This window comes from Chrysochloris asiatica, unplaced genomic scaffold (assembly GCF_000296735.1).
Source record: "Chrysochloris asiatica unplaced genomic scaffold, ChrAsi1.0 scaffold00032, whole genome shotgun sequence".
Lineage (NCBI taxonomy): Eukaryota > Metazoa > Chordata > Mammalia > Afrosoricida > Chrysochloridae > Chrysochloris > Chrysochloris asiatica.
The window spans coordinates 17,657,364-17,683,326 of record NW_006408550.1 but is presented as its reverse complement, the minus strand read 5'-3'; the positions used below and the strand labels follow the sequence as shown (position 1 = coordinate 17,683,326).

General features: G+C 40.3%; 1 protein-coding gene across 1 annotated transcript in view; it reads right to left on the bottom strand.

Moving 5' to 3' along the window:
• ING3 (inhibitor of growth family, member 3) overlaps window positions 1-25,012 on the bottom strand; it is a 41,246-nt gene extending 16,234 nt beyond the window's left edge. Inside the window, exons 1-4 of the mRNA XM_006859320.1 lie at window positions 24,850-25,012; window positions 24,522-24,593; window positions 21,587-21,687; window positions 19,734-19,799 (exon numbers count right to left, since the gene is read on the bottom strand). Of these exons, the coding sequence (XP_006859382.1) occupies window positions 19,734-19,799; window positions 21,587-21,687; window positions 24,522-24,593; window positions 24,850-24,877 (267 nt within the window). The 5' untranslated portion in view covers window positions 24,878-25,012. The remainder of the gene's footprint in view (window positions 1-19,733; window positions 19,800-21,586; window positions 21,688-24,521; window positions 24,594-24,849) is intronic.
• Between the last annotated feature and the right edge of the window lie 951 nt (window positions 25,013-25,963).

Below are 25,963 nucleotides of genomic sequence, written 5' to 3'. Positions count from 1 at the left end.
GTTTCAGCAACGTATGCAATGTTGGAGGCACTCACTTGTCTTCTGTCAAGAGATCTGGAAGATAGCTACCTGGTCAACCAATTAGAAAAGTTCCATATTTGAGCCCTTTCCAAAGAAATGTGATCTAACCAAATGTGGAAATCATCAAACAATATCATGCAAGTAAAATTTTGCTGAAAATAATTCAAAACCACTTGCATCATTCTATCAACAGGGAGCTGCCAGAAATTCAAGCTGGATTCAGAAGAGAATGTAGAACTTGGTATATCACTGCTGACATCAGAAACATCTTGACTAAAAGCAGATAATACCAGACAGATGGATAGTTTGTATTACTGACTTCATAAAGGAATTTGAATATGTGGTTCATTAACAAACTACAGAAAACTCTGCAAAGAATGGGTATTCCCAAACATTTAACTGTGCTCATGAGGAACCTGTACATAGACCACAAGGCAGTCATTTGAACACAACACGGAAATACTGAATGGTTTAAAATCATGAAAGGTGTGCATCAGAGTTTTATCTTTTAACCTTACTTATGCAATCTGTACGCTGAGCAAATAATCCCGGATTCTATGAAGAAGACATGGCATCAGGATTGGAGGACTACTCATTAATAACTTGCAATTTGCTGATGACACAACCTTGCTTTCAGGAAGCAAAAGGACTTGAAATACTGATGAAGATAAAAAGATTACAGCCTTCACTATATAGAAAAAAAAGGATCTCCACAACTTGACCAATAAATAAAATTAAACAGAGAAAAGAGTGAAGTTTTCAAAAGACTTAATTTTGCTTGAATCCACAATTAACAGTCATGGAAGCAGCAGTCTAGAAATCAAAGGAAGAACTGCATTGGGCAAAAGAGCTGTTTAAAATGTTAATGAACAGAGATGTCAGTTTGAGGACAACTAAAGCGGGGAGTCCTGGTGTGGCGCTGTGGGTTAATGCGCCAGATTGCAAAGCCGTTTGAACTGCAAGGTTGGCGGTTCAAGCTCACCAGCTGCCCCTTGGAAACTCTATACAGGGTCGCTATGGGTTGGAACCAATTCAACGGCACTCAACAACAACAACGTGTGCTTGACCCATATCATGATATTCTCAATAGCCTCATATGCAGGTTAAAGTTAGACAATGAATAAGGAAGGTCAGACAGGAATCAATGCATTTGAATTATGTTGCTGGAGAATATTGAAAGTACCATGGACTACCAAAAGAACAAGCAAATTTTGTCTTGGAAAGAGTACAGTCAGAATGCTCCGTAGAAGCGAGGATGGTCTCTCGTACTTTCGATATTGTCAGGAGGGACCAGTTCCTGGAGGAGGGTCAGAGGAAAAGAGGAAGACCTCCAACGTAACGGAGTGACACAGTGACAATAACATAACAATTGTGAGGATGGCACAGGACCAGGCAGTATCTTGTTCTGTTATACATCGGGTTGCTATGAGTCGAGAGAGACTCGACAGCACCTAAAACAACCTCGACCTTAAGGAGTCCTGGGATGCAGTGGTTCAACACTCAGCTGCTAACCAAAAGGCTGGTCAGCAACTGGAACCCCCCCCCCCCCCCGAGTCATTCTGCAGGTGAGAGGTGCAGCAGCTTGCTTTCCTCAAGACTGACAGGAACAGTTTTACTTTGTCTGTACCAATTTGACAACAATGAGTTTCAGCTTGCTTGTCTTTTCAGAATCCTGGTGCAGCACTGTAGGATTATTATGGGACTACTAACCACACAAGGTCAGCAGTTCAAACCCACCAGCCGCTCCTCAGAAACTCTATAACAGGGTTACTATGAGTTGGAACCAACTCAATGGCAATTAACAACATTAGGCTCTATAGTCTCTAATTAGCAATTAGAGAATATTTTCATCTGTGAAATGTTTGAGAACTATGAATAAATTAGGGCAGAAAAAGGAACCATGGGGCAAATAATTGCTGATCATAAGGTCATGAAAATGATTTTTAACATCTCTAAATGATTCAAACTAGATGTAAATGCAATCCAGCTACAGACTGAAATAATTGAGGCCTCAACAGATAAACAATGTCTAATTGTCTTTTTGAAAGACAGTAAAGGATGAGGGACAAATTCAAAGGTCAAACTCACACTACATTTCCTTTAATTAGAGTACCAGGTGAGGAACTTTCAAATTTATAGGAAAAAAGTGAGCCTGAAAACATAACAATCTCAGGATATAAAGAGTCAGGTTCAAGGATACTGAGCACTAGAACAGGCTGCTAAAATCATTCAAGCATTAATTAAGAGCTCAAATCTTATTAGAAGATACATAAATCAACTTTATTAGGTATTACAACCTAATACATCCTGTGACAGTTACATCTGGCTGAGGAACACAAGTTAAGTGCCGAGTGACTATGAATACTAGGATTCCAGAAGGAAATCACTTTACTACACTTTTGTTTTCAATTACTCAAATTCCATTCTAGCTGCTGCTGCTGCTGGGTGCATTGTATTCGGTTCCAACTCATGGTGACCCTATACAGGGTTTCCAAGACTAAATCTTTACATGAGCAGAAAGTCTCTTTCCCCACAGAGCAGCAGATATCAGGTTGAGGACTGCAGACACCTTGCGGTTAGTATCCCCATGGGTAACCCACTATGTACCAGGGCTCCAGCTCCTCGCTTTATCAACTGGCTTGTGTTCTGCATTTATAATTGAAAGAGCACCTTAAAACGGAGGCAGCTGGCATGACGAAGGTTAAATGTAGATAAAACTTCTCCTCTCTCCAGTCTCTGCTTCTGCTCGGATATTGTGCAGTGAATCGTGCATATTTAAGGCCACGATAAAAATGTTTTGTTCACAGAAAGAATGCTTATAACTGATTCATGACAAAGTTTATAATTTATGGTTAAAAAGATGTTTCAAGAAAGAAACAGACAATGTTACCCAAAAAGACACTTAATAATGCAGTTTAGTTGCACAAAAAGTCTGTGACAAAAAACAGATAAAGCTACACAATGAAAGGTTTACTTGTGACACGTATGTAACTCATGGTACTCCCAGCTCTTCTGCACAAAAATCCTTCTCCCCCTTATGGATTTCGGAGAACCTGGTATCAAATCCAACACTAAAACCATCGTTACTCTCCTTCCAGAGTTCTACTCAGAGTTTACTCTTTGACAAGGACAGTAGTAAAAATCAATGACTCAGCTACTGTGACCATTACCAATGTACATCTGGCAATAACAAACAATGAAATTTAAGGTGAGAGTAATGCCAGCTGTGATGATGAAGGTTACATGTCAGTGTGGCCGGGCCACCAGTCTCAGTGGGTTGGTAGTTATGTAATGATGTCATTTGGCAGCTGTGGTTAGGTGCTGTTGAGTCTTTCCCGAGTCATACTGACCCTACACAAACAGAACGGAATACAGCCCAGTTCTGTGCCATCCCCACCATTGTTAGTTAGAGCCCACTGCTGCTGCCACTGTGTAGGGCCTCCCAACCTGACGGGATCACCTGTTGGCACTGTACCTGACAATATTGTCTGGTACTGTATGTGACAATGTTAACTGTTACTCATAGGATTTTAGTGGCTAAATATTCAGAAGTAGTCCATGTTTCTTTCTGGTCTTAGTCTGGGGACTCTGCTGAAACCTGTCAACCATGGTTGAACCTGCTGGTATTTAAAACTCCAGTGGCATAGCTTGCAGCCTCCCAGCACACACAATCCACCACAGTACAACAAACTGCAGGAATGATCAAGTTTGGCAATTATGTAAAGACCGACCCTCCATTTTTTTATAATGCCAATCTTCATATAATGACCTGGTTTTTGGAATCAACCCATGTTAGTAAGTGAGAAGTGTGTGTAAAACAACTACTGAAATTGTCAATGTGCTCTATGAAATCCCTACTTCCACAACATTTCTTCATTTGCAAATATGCTGTTTGTTTCCTTCATAAACAACATAACCAGTACAGTGCTGGTCATAAAGGCTTACCACTCACTTAAAAAAATATATTTTAATCAAGTTAATACAATGAAATAGCATACTATATACAAAACAGTGGGAAAACACCTACCACAATTAGTACTAACTTATTAAAGTCTGTATAAGTACACGGTGGTGGTGGTGGTAACAGTGGTGTGCAGTGTAGTCGCTTCTGACTTATAGTGATCCTGATCCTGTACAAGGTTTTTAAGGCTGTAAATCTTCATGGGAGTAGAAAGCCTCACCTTTCTCCTGCAAAACAGCTTGTAGTTTTGAACCGCTGACCTTAAGGTAGTAACCCAACTCATAACCACTATCCTACCAGAGCTCCTTGTATCAGTACATATTTACTTTAAATTCCTTAATTTCATATTTAAGGAAAGGTATACATAACATCTCCTGAGGATGGATTTCACCCCCTGGTTTGAAACCCTTCATGGATCCCCTGCTGCTTTACAATAAAAGCCACCCTCCTCCCACTGAGCACCACGGTCCTGCATGAAGGGCTCCTGCCTGAGTCTGCTTCTGCTCAGAGGGCCCCTCTCTTTTCTCAATACTGAGAAGCCACACACAAGGCTCCCTGTTTTGGTTCAACCTGTCAAGCCTTTTCCACCTCAGATTTTGCATGTGGTACACCATCTGCCCAATGTGTCTTTAAGCATTTCATATGGCTGGATCGTTGTCGTTTTTCAGGTTTCACTTCTAATGTCACGTACTCAGTAGACATTCTTCCTGGCTGCACTGCTGACGACAAGCCTTCTCCAGCCACACACCTTCTCTCTCATCACAATGCTTAGCTCCTTCACAGCACTCAGCATTCTCTGAACTGGTCTCCACGTCACAGTTGGCCTGCTCATCACCTGTCCGTCACCACCACCAGTGATCAGGGCTCTACTCACATGTGCTCACGAAGTGAACTTTATGGCCCCGCCCCGCCGCAGAAAACTGTACAAAGGCAAGTGCCACTGCTTACAGGGTAAATACAGTCTAGGAATACAAACTACTATAGCTTTACACTTACATTACGTTTTCCACCCACTCACCTCTATAGCAGGCTAAGCTCTAAAATGTGAAATTTTATAGGGATTTAGTTTCTATGTTTAATATGTATAAAAGATTTTGATTTGGATGCTTACTCTGTTTCAGTGGCTATAGTCAGATCTTTTAGCCAGTTCTATACTGAATAGGTCACTGATTCCCGTATGTCTGAATGGAATTAACCCTTCATAGACAGTAAGAATAGTAAAGGAAACGTCTTGCCCTCAAGCATAACCTGCTCACAGGGCCCAAGACACATGGCAAGACAGTGCAGAGCACAAGGCTTCCAAAGGCAGAAGAAAACTGTTAAACAATTCAATCACTATTATTAATTCATGATAAATGATACTAGCTTTTCATTTATGTGGTTGTTTTGTGTCGTCAAGTAGGTTCAGACTCATAGCAACCCTGTATAGGGCTTCTGAGGGTAGCTGGTGGGTTTGAACTGCCAACCTTGTGATTAGCAGTCCAGTGCTTCCCCTACAGATATTATGGAGCCCTGATATAATCTTTTCACAGCAGAAAAATGAGCTTTTCTGCTTCCATAAAAATTTACAGCCTTGGAAATCCTATGCAGGATCGCTATGAGTCAGAAGCAACTCAATGGCACACAACAACAACAAAGCTGATACAACTCTGCAAAGCAATGACAGTATTGGACATCAGTTAACTAATTCTTAGAAAAGTCATAATTTATTACCATCATATGATCAAATACTAAGAAGTATCCTAATGTGTGTCACTGAAGGTAGGCTAGATTCTTACTCATTTTGCACCTAGCACAGGAGATTAAATGGTGAACAAAACAACGAAAAAGATTTTCAAGATGATCTAACCCACTGTTTCCAAAGCTTACTTATTACCTTTCCAATGTTATGATTTCTGCAATATCTGCACACTATTGGTCCAGCTATTAGTAAATTTTAAATGAAACGTATCTAAGAGGAAAACAGTATTACTAATTTGATATGAGCAATATCAAATTAACAATATTGTTTATATATTTTACACGGCTCCAGATGATAAGCCCGGGACTGTGAACTACAAGGCCATGGTTCAAGCCCACCAGCACCTCCACAGGAGAAACAGACATTCTACTCCTGTGAAGATTTAAAGCCTCAGGAAACCCAATACAGTTGGAACCAACTCCACAGCACTTAGCAATAACAATGTAAATAATAATGTAAAACTGATATCCTATACTGTCATTACTTTGCAAAGTAGTATCAACTGTGTTGTTGCTGTTGTTGTAGGCCAACAAGTTGGCTCCAACTCATTATTGCTGTTATTCAGTGCCGTTAAATAGGTTCAGACTCACAGAGACCCTGTACAGTGTTTCCAAGGAGTGGCTGGTGATTTGAACCACCAACCTTATAATTCAAACTGACCTAGGGGTCCAGTGCTTATCCTACAGCACCACGTCAAGACTCGTTATATAGGGTTTCCAAGTCTGTAAATCTTTACAGGACCAAAACACCTCACTTTTCTCCTGTAGAACAGCTAGTGGATTCAAACTGCTGACCTTGCATTTCGCAGCTCAACGGGAAATCCATTACACTACCAGGGCTCTAAGGAGCTCTGGTAGCGTAGTGGTTACGAATCGGGCTGCGAACCTTAAGGTCAGCGGTTCGAAACTACCAGCCGCTCCGCGGGAGAAGGATGAGGCTTTCTACTCCCGTAAAGATTTACATCCTCGGAAACCCTGTACAGGGTCGCTATGGGTCGGACCCGACTCGATGGCACTTAACAACAACAACATACTGTCATTAAGTGTTGTCAAGTCGATTCCAGCTTATAGCAAGTGGTACATGATTTCCAAGTAGTATTTGGTGGATTTGAACTGCCGATCTTGTGGTTCACAGTCCACTGCTTATTCTATAGCACCACACTATCAGCTTTACCATTTCATAAATCTGTTTTGTCATGTTTTAAAAGGGAACCTCTTAAAAAAAACACCAAAGCCAAACCCATTGCCAACTTTACAGGAGCAGAAAGCCTCATCTTTTTCCAGAGGAGCAGCTGATGGGTTTGAATTGATGACCTCACGATTAGCAGCAGTCCAGTTCTTATGCTACAGAGCCACCAGGGCCCCTTTCTTTTAAAGCTGAGTTTGAAAATAGCAAAAAAAAAAAAAAAAAAAGTGTAATTAGAAAGCAGAAGACATTTTTATTTCAAATGTCAAAAACATATCTATCACAAGAAGTTTTCATCTTTAAAAATAAAAAATTGCCACTTTTGCTGAAGGCACATCTGCAAATCCTACTTTAGGATTTTTCAAATGAATTTGAATATCAGAGAAGGAAATCTAGCCAAACTGAAGTAACTCAAATAATTATAAGACTAATTTAAAAAGGATACAAAAAGATGCATGTGCAAAGACAAGGATCATAAAATTAAACTCTCTGGAGTCAAATCTATTACTGATGGTGTGTGCTCTCACTGAGAGCAGCTGGTGGGTATGAACTGTTGTGGTTACCAGTCCAGTGCTTATCCAACAAAGCCACATCAGGGCTCAGTGTCTTACTAGGAATTACATAATTCTAATTTTCATGATTAAAAGTCATACATCAAAAAGAGATGGCTAGGTTTGAGCCTTCAGGCTAGAAAAGTCAGCCCACAAGGTAAACCCCTTTCTAAACTGAAACTCAAAGGAAACACATGAACAGTCTTGTATGCTCACTGGTGACCACCTGGTCAACTTGTGAGTGGAAATGGGAGAAATGCAGCACTGAAGACATGGGCTGTTTAGTCATGTGTCATAAATGCCCTATGACCTTAAGATGAGAGGGAAAAGAGGAAGGGTTGGCTGACTTAAAGTTTAGGAAGATGTGTGAGTTCCCGAGCCCAAGGACACGAACACAGCCACTGGGGGTAGAGTTAAGTAAGAGTAAAGTGGCCAGCTGGTCAGAAGTGGGAGAAATAAACCGTGCAAGAACTCCCAAATGTGCAGAGAGTACTCACTTGGCCTAGCTTGGCTGGCTTGCTGACCAGAACTAGATCTGATGAAGATAAAGAAGTTTGGTACAGGGTGCAAGTGTAAATTGCTACAACTTGAGATGACTGGACTTTTGTTTATGGATGAAGTTGCCCCAAATTCTAACCAACAGGGAAACATTCTTCATATCAAGGATCAAGCATGTCTCCTCAGCACACTGGGAAGGCCCAACTTAGACTTCAGCTATCAAACTTGGGGGTTATAAAGGCACAAAGAGGCTGTCTTAGAAGCTTTCATGAGGTTGCTTAGTGCCAGATGATAGAATCCCCACTGAATAGTTTTCCTCTTGTTCAGATGGGTCTGGTGATGATGGGGATAGAAGTTCATGATTCAACTGTAATCGTTATCAGGACAAATGGCAATTTGTCACTATAAATGTGGAAGTGTAACTAAAAGAGGAAAGCAGTTCATCTGTTACTTCAGGAACAGAGAACCCTAAAACCATCAGGGCGGAAGAGCATAAGAGGAGCCAAGGGATCCTAACCAGAAAATCAGCAGTTAGAGATGGCGGCACAGGCAATGGCACAGAGACAGAGAACTAGCAGACTACAGACCCATGGAATGAGAAAGGCAGTGTGCCTGTGGGCAAGAGGGTGACTTGTAAAATGTGTCTTTTGGACATTTCAAGGTCCTATGTGAACATCCAAAAAAACAAAAAAACAAATAGTTAATAAAGTGGGGGAAAAGCAGCAATGAAGATGTGGGCTGATTTCAACCATGTTCCATAGACTCCTGGCGACCTGAAGATGAGAGAAGAAGGGTTGGTTAGTCTGAAGTGTGGTGAGACCTGGGGACTCCTGAACACATGGACAAGGACATAGCCATAGAGGGAAAGAGCTGAAAATGAGGCATACAGATGACATGAAGAGAGGTGAGAGGGGAGACGCACAAGAATGTCAAAGCTTGCAGATAGTACCCATTTGACTTAGCCTCGATGATCAGAACTCGATTGTTGTTGGTGGTGTTAGGTGCCATCGAGTCGGTACCAACTCATAGCGACCTTAAGCACAGCAGAACGAAACACTCCCCAATCCTGGGCCAACCTCACTACTGTTGCCACACTTGAGTCCATTGATGCTGCCACTTTGCCAATCCATCTCTGGGGTCTTCCTCTTTTTCTCTGACCCTCCACCTTACCAAACATGATATCCTTCTCCAGTGAATGGTCCCTCCTGACAATATGTCCGAAGTATGAGAGACGAAGCTTGGCCATCCTGGCCTCCCAGGAGCACTCTGACTGCACTTCTTCATAAACGGATCTATTGGTTCTATTGGCAGCCCATGGCACTTTCAATATTCTCCTCCAACACCATAACTCAAAAGCATCATTCTATGGTCTTCCTTATTCACTGTCCAGCTTTCCCATGCATATGAAGTTACTGAAAATACCATGGCTTGGGTCACATGTACCTTAGTCCTTAAGCTGACATCTTTGCTCTTCAACACTTTAAAAAGAAGTCTTGTGCAGCAGATTTGCCTAATGCAGTACGTCCTTTGATTTCTTGACTGCTGCTTCCTTGAGTGTTGATAGTTGATCTAAGAAAAATGAAGTCCTTGACAACTTCAATCTTTTCTCCATTGATAAGAATGTTCCATACAGAAGGCTGTGCTCTTTGATCTTCATCAGTAAATGTTTTAAGTCCTTTTCACTTTCAGCAAGCAAGGCTGTATCATCTGCATATCGCAGGTTGTTAATGAGTCTTCCTCCAATCCTGATGCCAAGTTTTTCTTCATATAACCCAGCTTTTCAGATTATCTGCTCAGCATACAGGTTGAATAAGTATGGTGAAAGAATACAGCCTTGTCACACACCTTTTTAAATTTTAAAACATTCAGTGTTCCCATGTTCTGTTCAAATAACTGCTTCTTGATCCAAGTACAGATTCCTCATGAGCACAATTAAGTGTTCTGGAATACTCATACTTCACAATGTTGTCCATAGCTTGTCATGATCCACACAATCGAAAGCCTTTGCATAGTCAATAAAGCACAGGTAAACATCTTTCTGGTATTCTCTGCTTTCAGCCAAGGTCCATCAGACATCAGCAATGATGTCCCTCATTCCATGTCCTCTTCTGAATCCATCTTGAACCTCTGTAAGTTCTCTGTCAATGAATGCTTGTAGTTGTTTCTATGTTACCTTTAGCAAAACTTGACTCGCATGGGATCTCAAAGATATTGTCCAATGATTTCTGCATTCCATTGGGTCACCTCTTTGGAATGGGCACAAATATGGATCTCTTCCAATCAGTCAGCCAGATAGCTGTCTTTCAAATTTCTTGGCAGAGATGAGTGAGTGCCTCCTGTGCTGCCTCACTTTCGTGAAAGATTTCAATTTTTATTCCATCAATTCCTGGTGCCTTGTTCTTTGCCAATTCCTTCAATGTACCTTGGAGTTCCTCAGTATCACAGGCTCTTGACCATATGCTACCTCTTGAAATGGTTGGACATGAACCATTTCCTTTTGGTACAGTGACTCTGTGTATTCCTTTCATCTTCTCTTGATGCTTTCTGCATCATTCAATTTGCCCAGAGAATCTTTCAATAACAAAAGTCGAGGCTTTAATTTTTTTCTTCAGTTCTCCCAGCTTGAGAAATGCTGGGCGTGTTCTTCCTTTTTGGTTTTCTGGTTTCAGATCTTTGCACATTTTGTTGTAACATTTGGCTTTATTTTCTCGAGCTGATCTTTGAAATATTCTGTTCAGTTCTTGGACCTCCTCATTTCTTCCATTTGCTTTAGCATCTCTATGCTGGAGAGCAAGTTTCATGTCTCTTCTGACATCCATTTTGACCTTTTCCTTATTTCCTGTCTTCTCAATGACTTTTTACTTTCTTCATGTATGATGTTCTTGATATCATCCCACAACTCTTCTGGTCTTCTGTGTTTAGTGTTTAATGTATCAAATCTGTTCTTTAGATGATCTCTAAAACTCGGGTGGGATATATTCAAGGTCATGTTTTGACTCTCATGAACTTCTTTTAATTTTCTTCAGCTTCAGTTTGAATTTGCATAAGAGTAATTGATGATCTGTTCCACAGTTTGTCCCTGGCCTTGTTTTCACTGATGATATGGAGCGTTTCCTTCGTCTCTTTCCGCAGATGTAGTCAATTTGATTTCTATGTATTCTATCTAGTGAGGTCCATGTGTATGTTGTCTCTTATGCTATCTAAAGAAGGTATGTGAAATGAACAAATCATTGGTTTTGCTGAATTCTATCATGCATTCTCCAGCATCATTTCCATCACCAAGGTCTTTTCGAGCCACTGATCCTTCCTCTTTGCTCCCCACCTTTTCATTCCAATCACCAGTAATGATGAATACATCTTAACTGCATGTTTCATCAATTTCAGATTGAAGAAGTTGATAGAATTCTTCTATTTCATCCTCACTGGCTTTAGTGCTTGGTGCATAAATTTGAATAATAGTGGTATTAACTGGTCTTCCCTGTAGGCGCAAGGATATTATCCTATCACAGACAGCGTTGTACCCATGACTGATCTCTGGATATGTTCTCTTTGACGATGAATGCAACAGTATTCCTCTTCAATTTGTCTTTCCCAGCATAATAAACCATGTGACTGTCATATTCAAAATGGCCAATACCAGTAAATTTCAGGTCATTAATGCTTAAGATATCAATGTTTATGCGTTCCACTTCATTTTTGACAACTTCCAATTTTCCCAGATTCATACTTTGTACATTCCATGTTCCGATTTTCAATGAATGTTTACAGCTGTTTCTCTTCATTTTGAGTTGTGCCCCAGCAGCAAATGAAGGTCTCGCAGGCTTTTCTTCCATGGGCTTTACTCCATTTTCGTCATCACAGTCAACTCTACTTTAAGGAGGCAGCTTTTCCCCAGTTGCATCTGAGTGCTTTCCAACCTGAGAGGTTCATTTTCTGGCACTATATCTGACAGTGTTTCTCTGCAGAACCCAATTAGGAGAAAATAAAAACATTTTGATAGAGGAAACAAGTGCAAATTGCTACAATTTGTTGAGTTATACTTACGGATATGTTGTTGTTGTTGTTAAGTGCCATCGAGTTGGTTTTGACCCATAACGACCCAGAACAGGGTTTCTGAGGCTGTAAATCTTTACGGGAGCAGATCGCCTCATCTTTCTCCCGCGGAACAGCTGGTAGTTTTGAACTGCGGACCTTGCGGTTCGCAGCCCGATTCGTAACCACTAGGCTACCAGAGCTCCACTTACGGATATAGTAGCTAAAAATATCAACTGAGAGGGAAAGAATCTTCACATGAAGGATCATTCCCATTTCCTCTGTACACTAGGTAGATAAGGACGGGCAACTTAGACACTGGCTACCTAAAAACGGAGGGGCTATAAAGGCATGAAGTGACTGGCTTATAAGTTTTCAAGAGGAAGTTTAGTTTAAAACGGTGCAAGAGAAGGTAGAATCCCCTCTGAATAGTTTTCATCTTGTCTAGACAGGTGTAGTGAAAGGAGATAGGCATAATATTCTTATGATTCAACAGTGAGTAACTATTATCATGACTAACTGCAATTGTCACAACTCTAAAGGTAGACGTTCTGTAACAAAAAAAGGAAGTGGTTAATCTTAAAGACCCTAGGACCATCAAGGAAGAAGAGCACAAGCAGAATGTGGGACCCAACCAGAGAAACAGTGACACCAGAGTTGGAGGCAGAGATGATGACATGGAGAGAGAGAGCAGCTGAGGACTCTAGACTCATGAACAGAGAAAGGCTGTAGGCTGGCATCCAGGAGGCAGGCTTGCAGAATGTGTCCTTTGACTGTTTAAATGATTATATGAGTATTTTTGTGTACATCAAAAAAGAATAGAGGGAATAAAAGCAAATACTGTTGAATGATGATGCATGGAGGGGATTGTAATCATTGTAATGAAACAAAATACAATAGGATGAATGTAAAACCTATGTTCTCCCATGTAAATTGTCACTCAATTCACAATAAAAACTTTAAAAAAGAAATCACACATTAAAAAATAAAAATAGAGGTAAATACTATTATCTGATGGTACATGGAAGGGTTGTAATCATTGCAATGATCTGCCCTGTAAACTTTCACTCAATTCACAATAAAAACTTAAAAAAAAAAAAAAAGAGTTGGCTAGGGATTTCAGCAAGATGGCAGACTAAGCAGACGCACTATGCAGAGCCTCTACAACAAGGATATGAAAGACCAAATTAAACTGACACAGATGAAAAAACTGGCACCCTGAACTTCATAAGAAAGATTAGGGAGGTGGATGGACTGCTTGCTGGGAGGAAGAGGCTGGCCAGACTCTGCTCAACTGTCTTGTGAGCAGCTCTGGCAACAGGAGGCCTGGCAGTGCTGGACCACAGGTGTGACCACAGGTGTGGCCAGCTCCCATCCTTACCCATCCTCAATGCAGACGCCGCTCTCTGAGAATTCAGAGCCACATGGTTGGGAGCCAAGCCAGTGTGAGTTGGGTGCCAGCTGCACCACTTTTGGGTGCTGCTTTGGTACCTGAATCAGGTGAGCTCAACTCCAGACCCACAAAACCCGCAGACCCACCAGGCCAGCATTTAACCAGTCACCCTGACCCTGGTTGCCCTGTGGTCCTAACAGACACTAACAGTAGCTCCATTCAAGCCCCACCCTCAACTACTTGAGGATTGAGTGCCCTGAACATAGATAATACTGAAGTCAATAGGAACTCCATTTAGCGCCAGCAGCTCTGTGTCACATCCCTTCCCCAACGATCTCACAAGCTACTTGAACTGCAGGAGCCCACCAGAAATACCTCCCATCTTGGTTCAACAACTGCAGTTTGCTTCTACAAATATGACAATCTCTGAAGACAACAGACTAACATGAAGAAACAAGAGAATGGCTCAAACAAATTACCAACATGCAGAGACAGAAAACATTTCTGAGGAAAAAAAGTAATGGAATTAACTGAAAAAGAATTCAAAAGAATATTTTAATACCTTCAAGACACTGATAGAAAGATCAAGGAAAGTAAAGAGAACACAGAAAAAAAAATTCAGGAAAATTCAGTAAGAACACACATACACAATAAATGCAAAAATTTTGAAAGAAACAAAACCTGCAATTAGAAATCCAGAAGATTAATATTCAGATCTCAGAAATGGAAAATATATCATAAGGGCCAAGGAGGAGATTCAAAGGAATCGAATCCCAAAATAGATAAATTTCTCAGTACTAGTACGACAGAAGAACAAGCAGAAGGAAGAATGAAAAAATTTGAAGGAAGCCTAAGAGTTATGTGAAACACCAAGAGGAACAACTTACAAGTAAGTGATTGGAAGTCCGGAACAGAAAGAGACATGCACAGACAAAACTGTTTGAAGAGATGATGGAAGAAAACTTACCAAACGTCATGAAAGAAGAGAAAATAAGCATACAAGAAACAGAAGGAACCCCAAACAAGATAAATCCCAAAAGAAAATCACCAAGACATATCAAAATTATTGTTGTTGTTATGTGCCATCAAGTCAGTACCAAGTCATAGCAACCTTATGCACAACAGTTCTGTAACACTGCCCGATCAAAATTAAACTTTCCATAATCAAGATCAAAGAATCCTGAAAACAGTTTGGGAAAAACAAAAAGTTGCTTACAAAAGAGAATAAGACTAAACTCTGATTTTTCAGCAGAAACCATGCAGTAAAGAAGGTAATAGGATGACATATAAAAAATTCTGAAAGAAAAAAAAAAATTGCCAAGCAAAAATCACATATCCAGCAAAGCTGTCCCTCAAATACAATGGCAAAATTAAGACATTTCCCAATAAACAGAAATTAAAGGAATTTGTAATGATTCATATCCTAATATAAAAACCAACAGTAGGCAACAACCTGAGATTACCATACATGATCAGCCAGAACTCAATCCACATATTTGTGTTGTTGTTAAGTACCTTCATTGTCAGTTCCAACTCATAAAAACCCCGTAAAGGGGTTCCGAGGAATGGCTGGTTAGTTTGAACCTCTGACCTTGTGGTTCAAACTGACCTTTCAGTCCAGTACTTGTCCTACAGCATCACATCAGGGCTTCAGATATAGAAGTATTAAATATTAAAGTAAAGCAAACCTACAAGACTGAAAATTTGGAACCAGAGATATCAATGTATAATGAAGTGAACAATTAAGTAAAAAGAGAGAAAAATGTACACACAGAACTTCTAAATGGCAAAAAACTCAGTAGATTTCAAGATAAAACAAACTGTCTTAAGCAGGGAAAAAAACCTTATAAATTACAAGGTAACCTCAAAGAAAAATATACACCTGATATCAAAATAAAAAAAGAGGAAAATCAGAAGATTTAGTAAATATTAACAAATGAAAGTGAAAACCCACAAAATGCACTCAGCATAGAAAATTATGTAGAACCAAGACTCCAGCATCTCTCACTCACACACACACACACACACACACACACACACACACACGGAAACACAGAGAAAAAATGACAACAGTCAATTCAGACCTACTGATAATTACAATGATGATAATTACACTTGTTGTTGTTGTTAAGTGTACTAAGTGGATTAAATGTACCAGTCAAGAGACAAAAGAGAGCAGAATGGATAAAACAGGATCCTTTAATCTGCTATCTACAAGAGACATACCAAAAATAATGGAGACAGCCTAAATGTCCATCAACAGAAGAATGGTTAAACAAACTTTGGTACATACACACAGTGTAGTATTACAAAATGTTTAAGAATATGATCAGTCTGTGAAACACCCCAAAACATGGTTGAACCTGGAGGACACTTTGTTGAGTGAGATTAGTCAATCACAAAAAAACAAGCATTGCATGAGATCAATGCTATAAAAAATTTAAAGTAGGTTTTCATGATAAAAGAAACAATCTATGATGATTATGGAGGGGCTAGAAGGTAGACACATGTTAACACAGGTGACAAGGCAGGCAATAAACAACAAGAGGGAGGTTAGTCAAGGAAAGATGAAGGTAGCGGGAGACACAGGAAGGAATGCAATAATTAGAGTGATTAGAGGTAAACGCTGTTAACTGTTAACGCGTGGAGGGAAATGGAACCACGTAATGAAGCCAAGTGTATGACTTGTTGAATGGAAAACTGACGATCTGCTCTGTAAACCTTCACTCATTGCACAATGTTGTTAAGTGCTATTGAGTCGGTTCTGACCCCTAGCAACCCTGTACAGGGTATCTGAGGAGCGGCTTGTGAGCTTGAACTGCTGACCTTGAGATTCAAACCGACTTTGCAGTCCAGTGCATTAACCTACAGCGTTAATACCAAGACTCCAGGATGGCAATTTGTTAAGTGCTGTTGAGTCGATTCTGACCCACAGCGACCCTGTATAGGGTTTTCAAGAAGCAGCTGGTGAGCTTGAATCACTGACCTTGCAGGTCAAACAACTTTGTAGTCTGATGCATTAGCCCACTGTGCCACACCAGGTCTCCAGGATGGCAATGTTGTTGTTGTTACGTACTGCGAAGTCAGTTCCAACTCATAGTGACCCTGCACAGGGTTTCCGAGACTGTAAATCTTTACAGGAACAGAAAGCCTCATCTTTCTCCCATGGAACGGCTGGTACCCTATTAAATAACACTTATCACAGTTTCTCATACAGTTTGACATGGCTAATAAGATAAACAAAAGGTTCTTTAAAATCTGACCAGTAAAACATGCCCTTCTGAGTAATGCCCTATTACACACACTTCTTCCACATGACCAGAAAGGATGATCAGATGAGAAGCAGTCTCCGATACTGATAATGTTGGTGATGTCACCAAAGCTCTAGTTAGTTTACATCAAAGGAAAAGAAATCTTTCTTAAACCACAAATATGTGGCTTTCCCATTGTTTTCCGGTTAACACTGGGGTGGCTCCAACTCACAGTGACCCTACGCACAACAGACTCGCGCCCTCCTCACTATGTGGTCTCTGCCCATTGTTATAGTCACCATGTAAATCCACCCCATAGGGATCTTTTTCTTTTCAACAACTATCTACCTTACCAAGCATGATGGCCATTTCCATTATAAACAGTCAAATCTCTTTTCCTAGATATGACGGGGCTTCAAAAAGTTTGTGGAAAAATTGCATCATCTTTTACTTCCTGTTTTTCATAAACTTTTTGAAGCCCCCTCAGAAAAATGACGTACATATCAAAGGGAGACAGACTGAGAAGTGACCGGAGGGAACTTGCCAGACTGAATGGCAATGCTATCTTGATTGGGTACTGGGTCCATGGAGGTGTATTAACAATTCTCAAACTGTGAACATTTTACTGATTCTAATTATAGTTCAGCTTTTTGATTTTGGTTTAATCTTCTCAAACTATGGTAGGCTGGAGAAATGGAGAGAGAGAAGTAATCAGAGATATATTTTTTCCCCACTTATTTTCCTGCTATTGAACATTCTGCATTTACAGGAACAGTAAAAACTTTTCTATCCAACTATTCTGTGCATCAATAACATATGTCTGGCAGTAAGGAATGCTGAGGTGCATGGCAAGACTAACACTAACTATGATGGTTATATGTCTCCTTGGCTCAGGGGTTCGGCAGTCATGTTGATAAGGCAATTTGACAGCTGTGTAATGATGTCATTTGGCAGTTCATGATGCAACTTGGCAGTTACGGAATGTTGTAGTTATCCTTCATTTTCACATGGTCCTTGGGACCTAACCATGTCAATAAGCCAACAAGACCTGGTGATTAACGAAGGGCAACAACAAACATTCCTCTTTACTGTTCATGCTTCTATGAACAGTAAATGCTTCTGTTCACCTTAGTTTGTGGGCATGTTTTACAACCTAATGTATACATCTTAAGGCGAAGAACCACTTCTCTGATTTACTTTTGATCCCTCTATTATACCATACAAAATGCTCTGTGCATAGTGAATGAACAGTATGGTTTAAAATTTACAGAAACATTATTTCTAAATACATGCAGTATTTTCAATAAAGATCCATGATTTTACAAACAAATAACTGGTCTCCAAAGATTGAAATATACAGTCATTACATCTAAGTAAGAGTGTTACTAAACAAATTAGTATTGGATTCAAATATAAATGCTTTTCTCTACGTTTACGGACAGTTCAAGACTGAAAAATCTAGGATATTACTTCTCGCTTTTATCCCATAGTATATCAAGTTACAGCCTGTTCTACTTGTCTTTAGGTAGTATCTTTAAAAAGATTTTTTTAAGAGTAACTGTATGAACAAGAATCTACATTATAATCAAACCCAAAGGCATTGCTGTCAAGTTGACTGTGACTCAGTGACCCACAGCATTTCCAGAGCTGTCAATCTTTATGGATGCAGACTACGTCATCTTTGTTCTACGTAGTATCTGGTGGATTCAAACTGTCCATCCTTGGTTAGCAGGGTCCCTTTACCACAACCATTAAAATCTTTTCACTATATCAAACAACTCAATACTCTTGACATGGTTCCTAGTTTGATATAAACATTTATAATGTATAATATACCGTACTCTTTTTTGTGTCTAACTCACCAAGAACATTTATATGTACTTGTGCACTAAGAAAACTGTACAAAGATGAAACTACAAAAACAAAATATGAAACCTTTATTTCAGAATGAACCAAAAATGAGCATTTGGTTTCTACTTTAACATATTTTCAAGCCAAAACAGAAGTCTTTCGGAAAGTCTGTATTTTAGGAGACGATTCTGCATGTAAAACAAAACAAAACAAAACAAAAAACTACTAGTTAACATCAATTTAAGACTCATGGTGTGGCACTGCAGGACCTGCACTGGACTGTGAACCACAAGGGTCGGCAGTTCAAACCTACCAGCTGCTTCTTGGAAATTGCTGTAAGTCAGAACCAACTTGACGACAACATTAATTTGAGAAATACTGCATATTATATCTGTTGTCTTGGTGATTTCAATATTTGCGAAGTCATGCTGCTGAAATAGGCACCTTTGAAAAATGTGATGTAACCAACTGTTTCTCAGACTATCTGCCACTTAACCAGTTGTTGAGTGGGGTTGTCATTAAGTGCCACAGTGACCCAGTATAGGGTTTCCAAGAAGCAGCAGGTGAGTGTGAACTGCCAACCTTGCAGTTAGCAGTTCAGGGCTTATCCTACAGCATCACACACACCAGGATTCCAGTTGTTAAGTTGAGTTGCTGCTGTTGTTAAGTGCCATTGAGTAGGTTCCGATCCACAGTGACCCTGTATAGGGTTTCTGAGGAGCGGCTGGAGAGCTTGAACCACCTGCGGCTCAAACCAGTTTTGCAAACAAGTGCATTAACCCACAGCGCCACATCAGGTAAACATTAATTCAAATGGTTCAATTTTCTTTTCTATCATGTTACCAAGAATTCTTGTCATCACAGTACTGTTAAGTGTATTTTACTACAGAAACAATCTCAAAATGACTTATCAGTCAAGTAAACACATTATTTTCAGATAAAGAATAGTAAAATAAAGTTAAACATCAATTCTTGTCAAAAAGAAAAGTATCTAACATTAGAAACAACTGTTAAATACGTAAATATGGCCCAAATGTTAGGTACTTAACAAAACGAACACTGTGGATTCTACAACTACTCCACAAAGAATCCAAGATGATAGGAAGCAAAGACTCAAATTAAATAGGGTCAAGAGAACAACACTTGAGTTGGGGTCTGTTCTTCCTATAGTATGAGAGTAAATAAAATGTAAAACACAGACCTGTATTTCAAATACTTATGACATACAAGGTGCCTTAATGTTACTTACCAAGTCATAGATCTGGTTTGCCAATTGTACCTTCTCATCTGCATCTTCCAAAGCTTTATAGTAATCCTAAGTAAAAACATTTTAATTTCAAGGATAAATGAACTATTTTTAAATATGTGTATGCAGAATATATAACTTCATTTATATTATTCTTCTATGAGATTCTGTTATCATCAATTTAATATCTAGTCATCCTACATTGGCAATAAAAATCCACTGAGGCATAGGGACACCAGAGAGGAAAAATTATAAATTATGAATAGCTGCGAGAGTCAAAGGAAGAGGCTCAGAATTTCTAGAAAAAAATGAAAACAAATTCCATTCTAAATGTAGGCTACGTTCTAGTTAAAGCTCCATGAACTAGCGAAATTCTTTTTCCAACGTCACAATGTCAAATGGCCAATTCTTGTTCATTATAAAATCCAGGTCTTTTCAGCTGCTCTTTCCTGTATAAACCTGAATCAACTAGATCACACCTTTAAGGCAAACCCTGGGCTAAGAGCTGATGCTTATTCTACTCTGTTAGCTACTATAAAATTAATAAAAACTCAACTATTTACAGATCCAATCCAAGTACAAATTTAGCTTAAAAAGTAAAAGAACTTAGGATCCTTCCAACGCCAGGATCCTGTTCTTCTGTGAGCCTTAGTCAGGGCTTCAAACCAGCTCAGCCTAATTCAGCCCTCTGCTGAGAATGTGCGTTTCTACTCCATAAATACACCTATTCCTCATTTATGGATGATCTCATCATCCCACATTCTGCATTTACATCACAGTAAAAAATCTACTTGAATCAGCTTAATGTCAGGTAAGGATCTCTGTTTTGAGTGAGAGCGTTATCTCCTTCTGAAACCCAAGTTCTTGATCTCTTGTATCCCACCGTCTCTCTAGCTGTGGATGAGAATAAAGTTAAAATAAAAGGGGGATTGAGGAGTGGGTACCATGAGCCTCACAGAATCCCAGCAGGGCCTTCAAGCTAATGTCAAAGCTGCAACTCTGGGAGAGGATGGCAGAGAGGTGCAGACAGGAGTCACCACACGCTAAGGTCTGCCATTTATGCACTTGGGGGAGGTAGGTCAGGACAGGGCAGGTCCACTTCTGCCTATGAACTAAAATGTCGCAAACCTACCAGTCTGTTTGAAGTGTGGGAGTCATGACGCAGAGACAAGTGAGCTACAGAGAGCAGCTGTAGGAGAGAGAGCCTCCCCACGGGCTAACCTCTGAAGTGACTCTAGAACCTGGGTAGCATTTGGTTGAAGATTTTCATAATCTTCGCCTAATGATTTGATGATTGAAGTCTAACCATGTCAGTAAGTGAGGGGTGGGCGTACTAAAGCAGAATCTACATTTAATAAGATCTCCAGAAGATTCTTACATATACCACTCTGATCTGAATGTTTGTCAGCCGTCAGATTTGAGTGAGGCATTGCTGCCTGTCTGCTACGTGGGTCAAAATCCCACAGGCAAGATATCTGGTTGCTCTGCAATGTGTACACTCTGGTGGCCATGGCAGAAATATTTCTAATCAGAAACTGGTGACAGTATCATATTCCTAAGGACAGCCAAGTTTAATTATCTATAGCTCAAATGAAACAGATTAAATGTAAAAACTTAAATACTTGTTGTTGCGAAATGCCAATACTTATTATATATATATATATGTATGTATATATATAAATATATACTCTTGTTAATTATAGAATAACCTTTTAAATTAAAATTCCTAAAACTCATTCTTGAAAAAAAAATTGTTTAAATTCTAAAGAATCACTAATAACTATCCCTTGTTTCCAAATCCAGAAAAACAACAGTCCCAGTATTTACAGATATATCATTCAGGATGCTGAACATACCTTTTTAATGGATGTCATTTGTTCTTCTCTCCATTCAGGTTTATTTTTCTTAGCATTCATAAAGAATTCACTGACTCTTTGTTCCAGCTGATCCATTGCATCTGCAACATCACAAAAACATTTTATATTTAAATAACCAAGTTCATACTCTGAATATATTTGATTTGTTTGGGGAAAGAAAAAAAATACCTGACAATATATGCTCTTTCTATTGGCCAGTTAATGAAGTATAGTTAACAGTTACTGCTGTAGTTAACTGCTATCCAGTTGGTTCTGACTCACAGCAACCCTGGAAAGGCCTTCCAAGGTGGGGCTGATAGATGTGAATTATAGCTCTTAGGGTTAGCAGACCAGTGCTTTCCCAACAGCACCACACCAGGACTCCAACTTAAGTATACCATGTTTAAATTATGTAAATAAATAATGCCTTGATTACCTTACTAAAAAAAGTTACAACTTCCCTAATTAATTTTGTTATTGTTGTGTTTCAAAGTATGTTCTAATAGTCAAGTAGAGTCAACAATGTAAAAATGTAAATTGCTTTTTAATGGTGAGCCTTCCGGTCAACAGGTACTGGCATTAAATAAGCCAAATTATCACCAGTTAATCCTCACATTTCTTTTAATATGAAAAAGTGTAAAACATTGTTATCTTGCTATACAGCACTGCTGTATGTCACTGAGTCAGTTTTGATTCATAGTGACCCTGTATAGGGTTTCTGAGAATAGCTGGTGGGTATGAACTTCCAACCTTTCAGTTACAGTCCAGTGCTTCCTTACAGGGCCACACCAGGGCTCTATACAGCATTAAGTGCTGTATCACAGCGTACCGTACCAGGTACAACCATTTATTCACTTAGTACACTATGTTAATTATTCTAGTTAAGTTTTCCTCAAAGTCTAGGCCAGGAATAATTATGTCATTTGATGTCTGCCACAAATGGAAAAATAAATGTTTATTTATTTTATTTGTTGTCATGTAAGTTGAGGTTTTTAGAGTAATCTTCCTTTTGGAGATTTGCAGTACATAATAGTTTTTTTAAAGAGTCTAACAAGTCCTAAAGTGAAAAAAAAAAAAAAATTAAAGTATTTGTATAACACCTACCTGGTATCAAGTACTACACTTTGTAATTTCTCTCTTATTTTTAATACTTAGATCATTCTTACTTTAAAGATGATGAAAACCCCTCAGAATTCATATTATAATCAAAGTCTACTAGCAACGCCCTAAGAGGAACTAAAACTCTAAGACAACATCAAAGTCTGTGATCAACCCTGCAGAAAACAATACTTCCACAAACCTTCCAACAATATTAAAGTTAAATTGGATTTTGTCAGTAGGATGGAGACTCGCACACAATTCAGACTTCCAGTAAACTGAACATACCAAGAGAGGTAGGGGACTGCCATCACATCACTTTTGCAGTAACCAAAATCTAAACCAAACCAAACCTGCGACCACTGAGTCGATTCCAACTCATATGAACCGTGTAGAGGATTTTCCAAGTCTGTAAATCATTGTTCTTTAGTGCCACTGAGTCAGTTCTGACTCATAGTGACCCTACCAACACTGCTGATGAGCTCAGTACGTCCATGATCAATGGGTATGGATGCATGGCGTTGGGGGGAGACAGATGGGCAGGCAAGGAGCAGAGAAGCAAGGGGAAATGAAATTAGCCACTCCAAAACTCCCAAAGCCTGAAATGTTCGATGTGCTGGGCTCTTTCCACAACATTCCTTTATCACTCCTCAAAACCCAGCTCTTCCTCCAGAGCGACTTTTCTAAGAAGAAAACCTGGCAGCACACAAGCGGTTTCTATACAGCCTGAACACAGCTGGGATGCATGGAATCAAGAAACATATCTTGTGGGGCCACATTCCAGGAAGGTCAGCCACTAACACAAGGCAAGCAATCTAATTAAGGAGTACCTACAAGAAAAAGGAGTGACACATTCAACAAGTGACTCTTATACATTCTAATTACATATCATATTACTTACTCTTGCACATTCTTAATTTTTCACAAAGCACCTCTACAAGATAGTTGGAACAGCTCTCATCATATCCACTCCACATATGGGGAAAATGGTTCCTTCAGAGCACAGTGGATAAGAACTTGGTACCCGAAACTGTTTTCTCTTTTTGACATGTAATATTGCCAATACTGCCACTTAAGTGCTTACTTATCTAATCCAAAAGGCAATGATTCTTTGCCTTCTCTGAATCATAGACCCTTTTAAGAAACTTTTCAGAAAAATATGATGGGGAAAAAAAAAATGTATTGCATATAATTCCTGTGTATTCCACAACACTCTAAAGGCTACTTCCCAACACCAATGGGTCCTGGACAACCGATTTACAACCACCATTCTATGAAAAACAAAGCAATGTTGGGTAAGTCGCCCAGCCCCAAAGCTAACACCAAAACAAAAAAGTACACAAACTGAAAAATGTTTTTATTGACCACTGAGAATGTAACCTATAATGGATCACTTTTCAAACTATAGTATTCCAATTCTCCAGGGTCTCTAAAGACCTACATGCAAGCCGTGCTTCCAGTTTTCCCTTGAAAACTTTAAGCAAAGTGAACTTTAACCGAAGTACAACTCTCGAAAGCTAAGTTGGATAATATAATAGCTGTATCACAGCTCAAGTCAAAGTCATTTATAAGGATGTCACTTCCACTGAAATTATATTGATATTAAATAAATGCACAGAAACACACACACGTATTGTAGCTTTTTGTTTTGTTTAGCACAATGCCAAATCCGAGAAAGGTATTGCCCCCACATCGTTTCCTCCAGTAAACGCCACGGGAAGCATAGCACAGAACGAGGCAAGATTCGACAAGACTGGCAACTTCTTACTCATCAACAGAGGCGCAGGTCACTGTGGCAAGGGCGCGCGCAGCCAGCGAGAGCAATCCCGCCACTTACTCTGCACCTGCAGGTCCATCTCGCGCATCTCCGTGAAGCGGTCCCGAAGGTCCATGGGCAGCTGCTCAATCACTGCCAAAAGGAGAGTCCGTCAGCGGGGCGGGGCCAGAGCGCAAGGCAGAGACGACGTCACTGCGTGCGTGCGTGCGTACGTGCGTGCGTCGGGGGGCAGGGAGCCGGCAGCCCACAACGAGGCTGCCAGTTACCGTGAGAAAGAAATATCCCCCGCCGCCCCCTCCCTCCTCCCGCCATCCCGCCTGCCCGGCCACTCGCGCTCTCGCCCGCCCGCGTCTCCCAATGGCGGCCTCCGCCAGCGCCGCGCACTCACTCTCCAGATAGTCCTCTAGGTACAACATCGCGGCCCTTAGAGCTGGGAAAATGAGAGCGTCCAGGGGTTTATTTGTGTCACTCGCTGTCGCCGGAGTTTTGTCCCTTTCAATATGGCGCCTCCGCTAGCAGCACCCGCTCGGCTCCGGAAAAAAAAAAAAAAAGAAAAGAAACACTTTGGCGCCTGACGGCGCTCGCCTCACTGCCGCCCGCAGCTGCCATTGGCTGGCTGGAGCTTTGACGTCAGCCGGCCAGAACCGGCTCCAGCGCCTTTGTGGGAAAGGTAGTCTCCCTCCCTCCGGAACGTGCGGGCAGCGCTCCTCGCGGAAACTACAAAACCCACACGCCATTGCAGTGAGAACGCTACAGAATCCGAAATGCGGTGCTTCTGTTTATTTGTTGGTTTTTGAGACGGAATGACGGGAGTTGTATGCTCTTGCACAACACAACTAATACCAACTTTTCACCTGTTCTTCACTGCTGTGATTTCACACCTCGATGTTTGTGAGTCAGGGATTTTAGGGCCAGGCAATTAGCAAAGATTCTAACGCTGGGATAACCAACAAAGTTCTGGCAATTTGGATTGTTAAGAACACTCTGCTAGAATTCCTCGTCGGTATTCACTCCTAGAAATATAAACGGGACACCTGATTGGTGTCTACGCAACTTTAATATTTACTGGTAAATTGGAGTGGAATATGCATGCCCAGATAAAAACTCATGCCCATTAGTCTCACATAATTCTATTTTTCAGTTCCTCTAGTCGTCGTTCTGATGTAATTGATCTACACACAGCATCCGGGGGAAAAAACAACATAAATAACTGCTGAAACTTTTTTATGGAATGGGTTGTGCTAGGACTAACGAGTAAATAACTTCCTCCTGTTGTTACAAAGTCCTGGGCGTTGTCTTTTTCCCGGCTCTGGTAGCATAGTGGTTACGGGCTGCTACCCTCATGGGTGACAGTTCGAAACTGGCAGCGGTTCCGCTGGAGAAAGATGAGGCGTTCTGCTCCTGTAAAGATTTACAGCCTCGGAAACCCTTTGTAGGGTCACTATGAGTCGGAACTGACTCCATGGTACTTAAACAACTCTTTCCTCCAAAACTTCATCAGT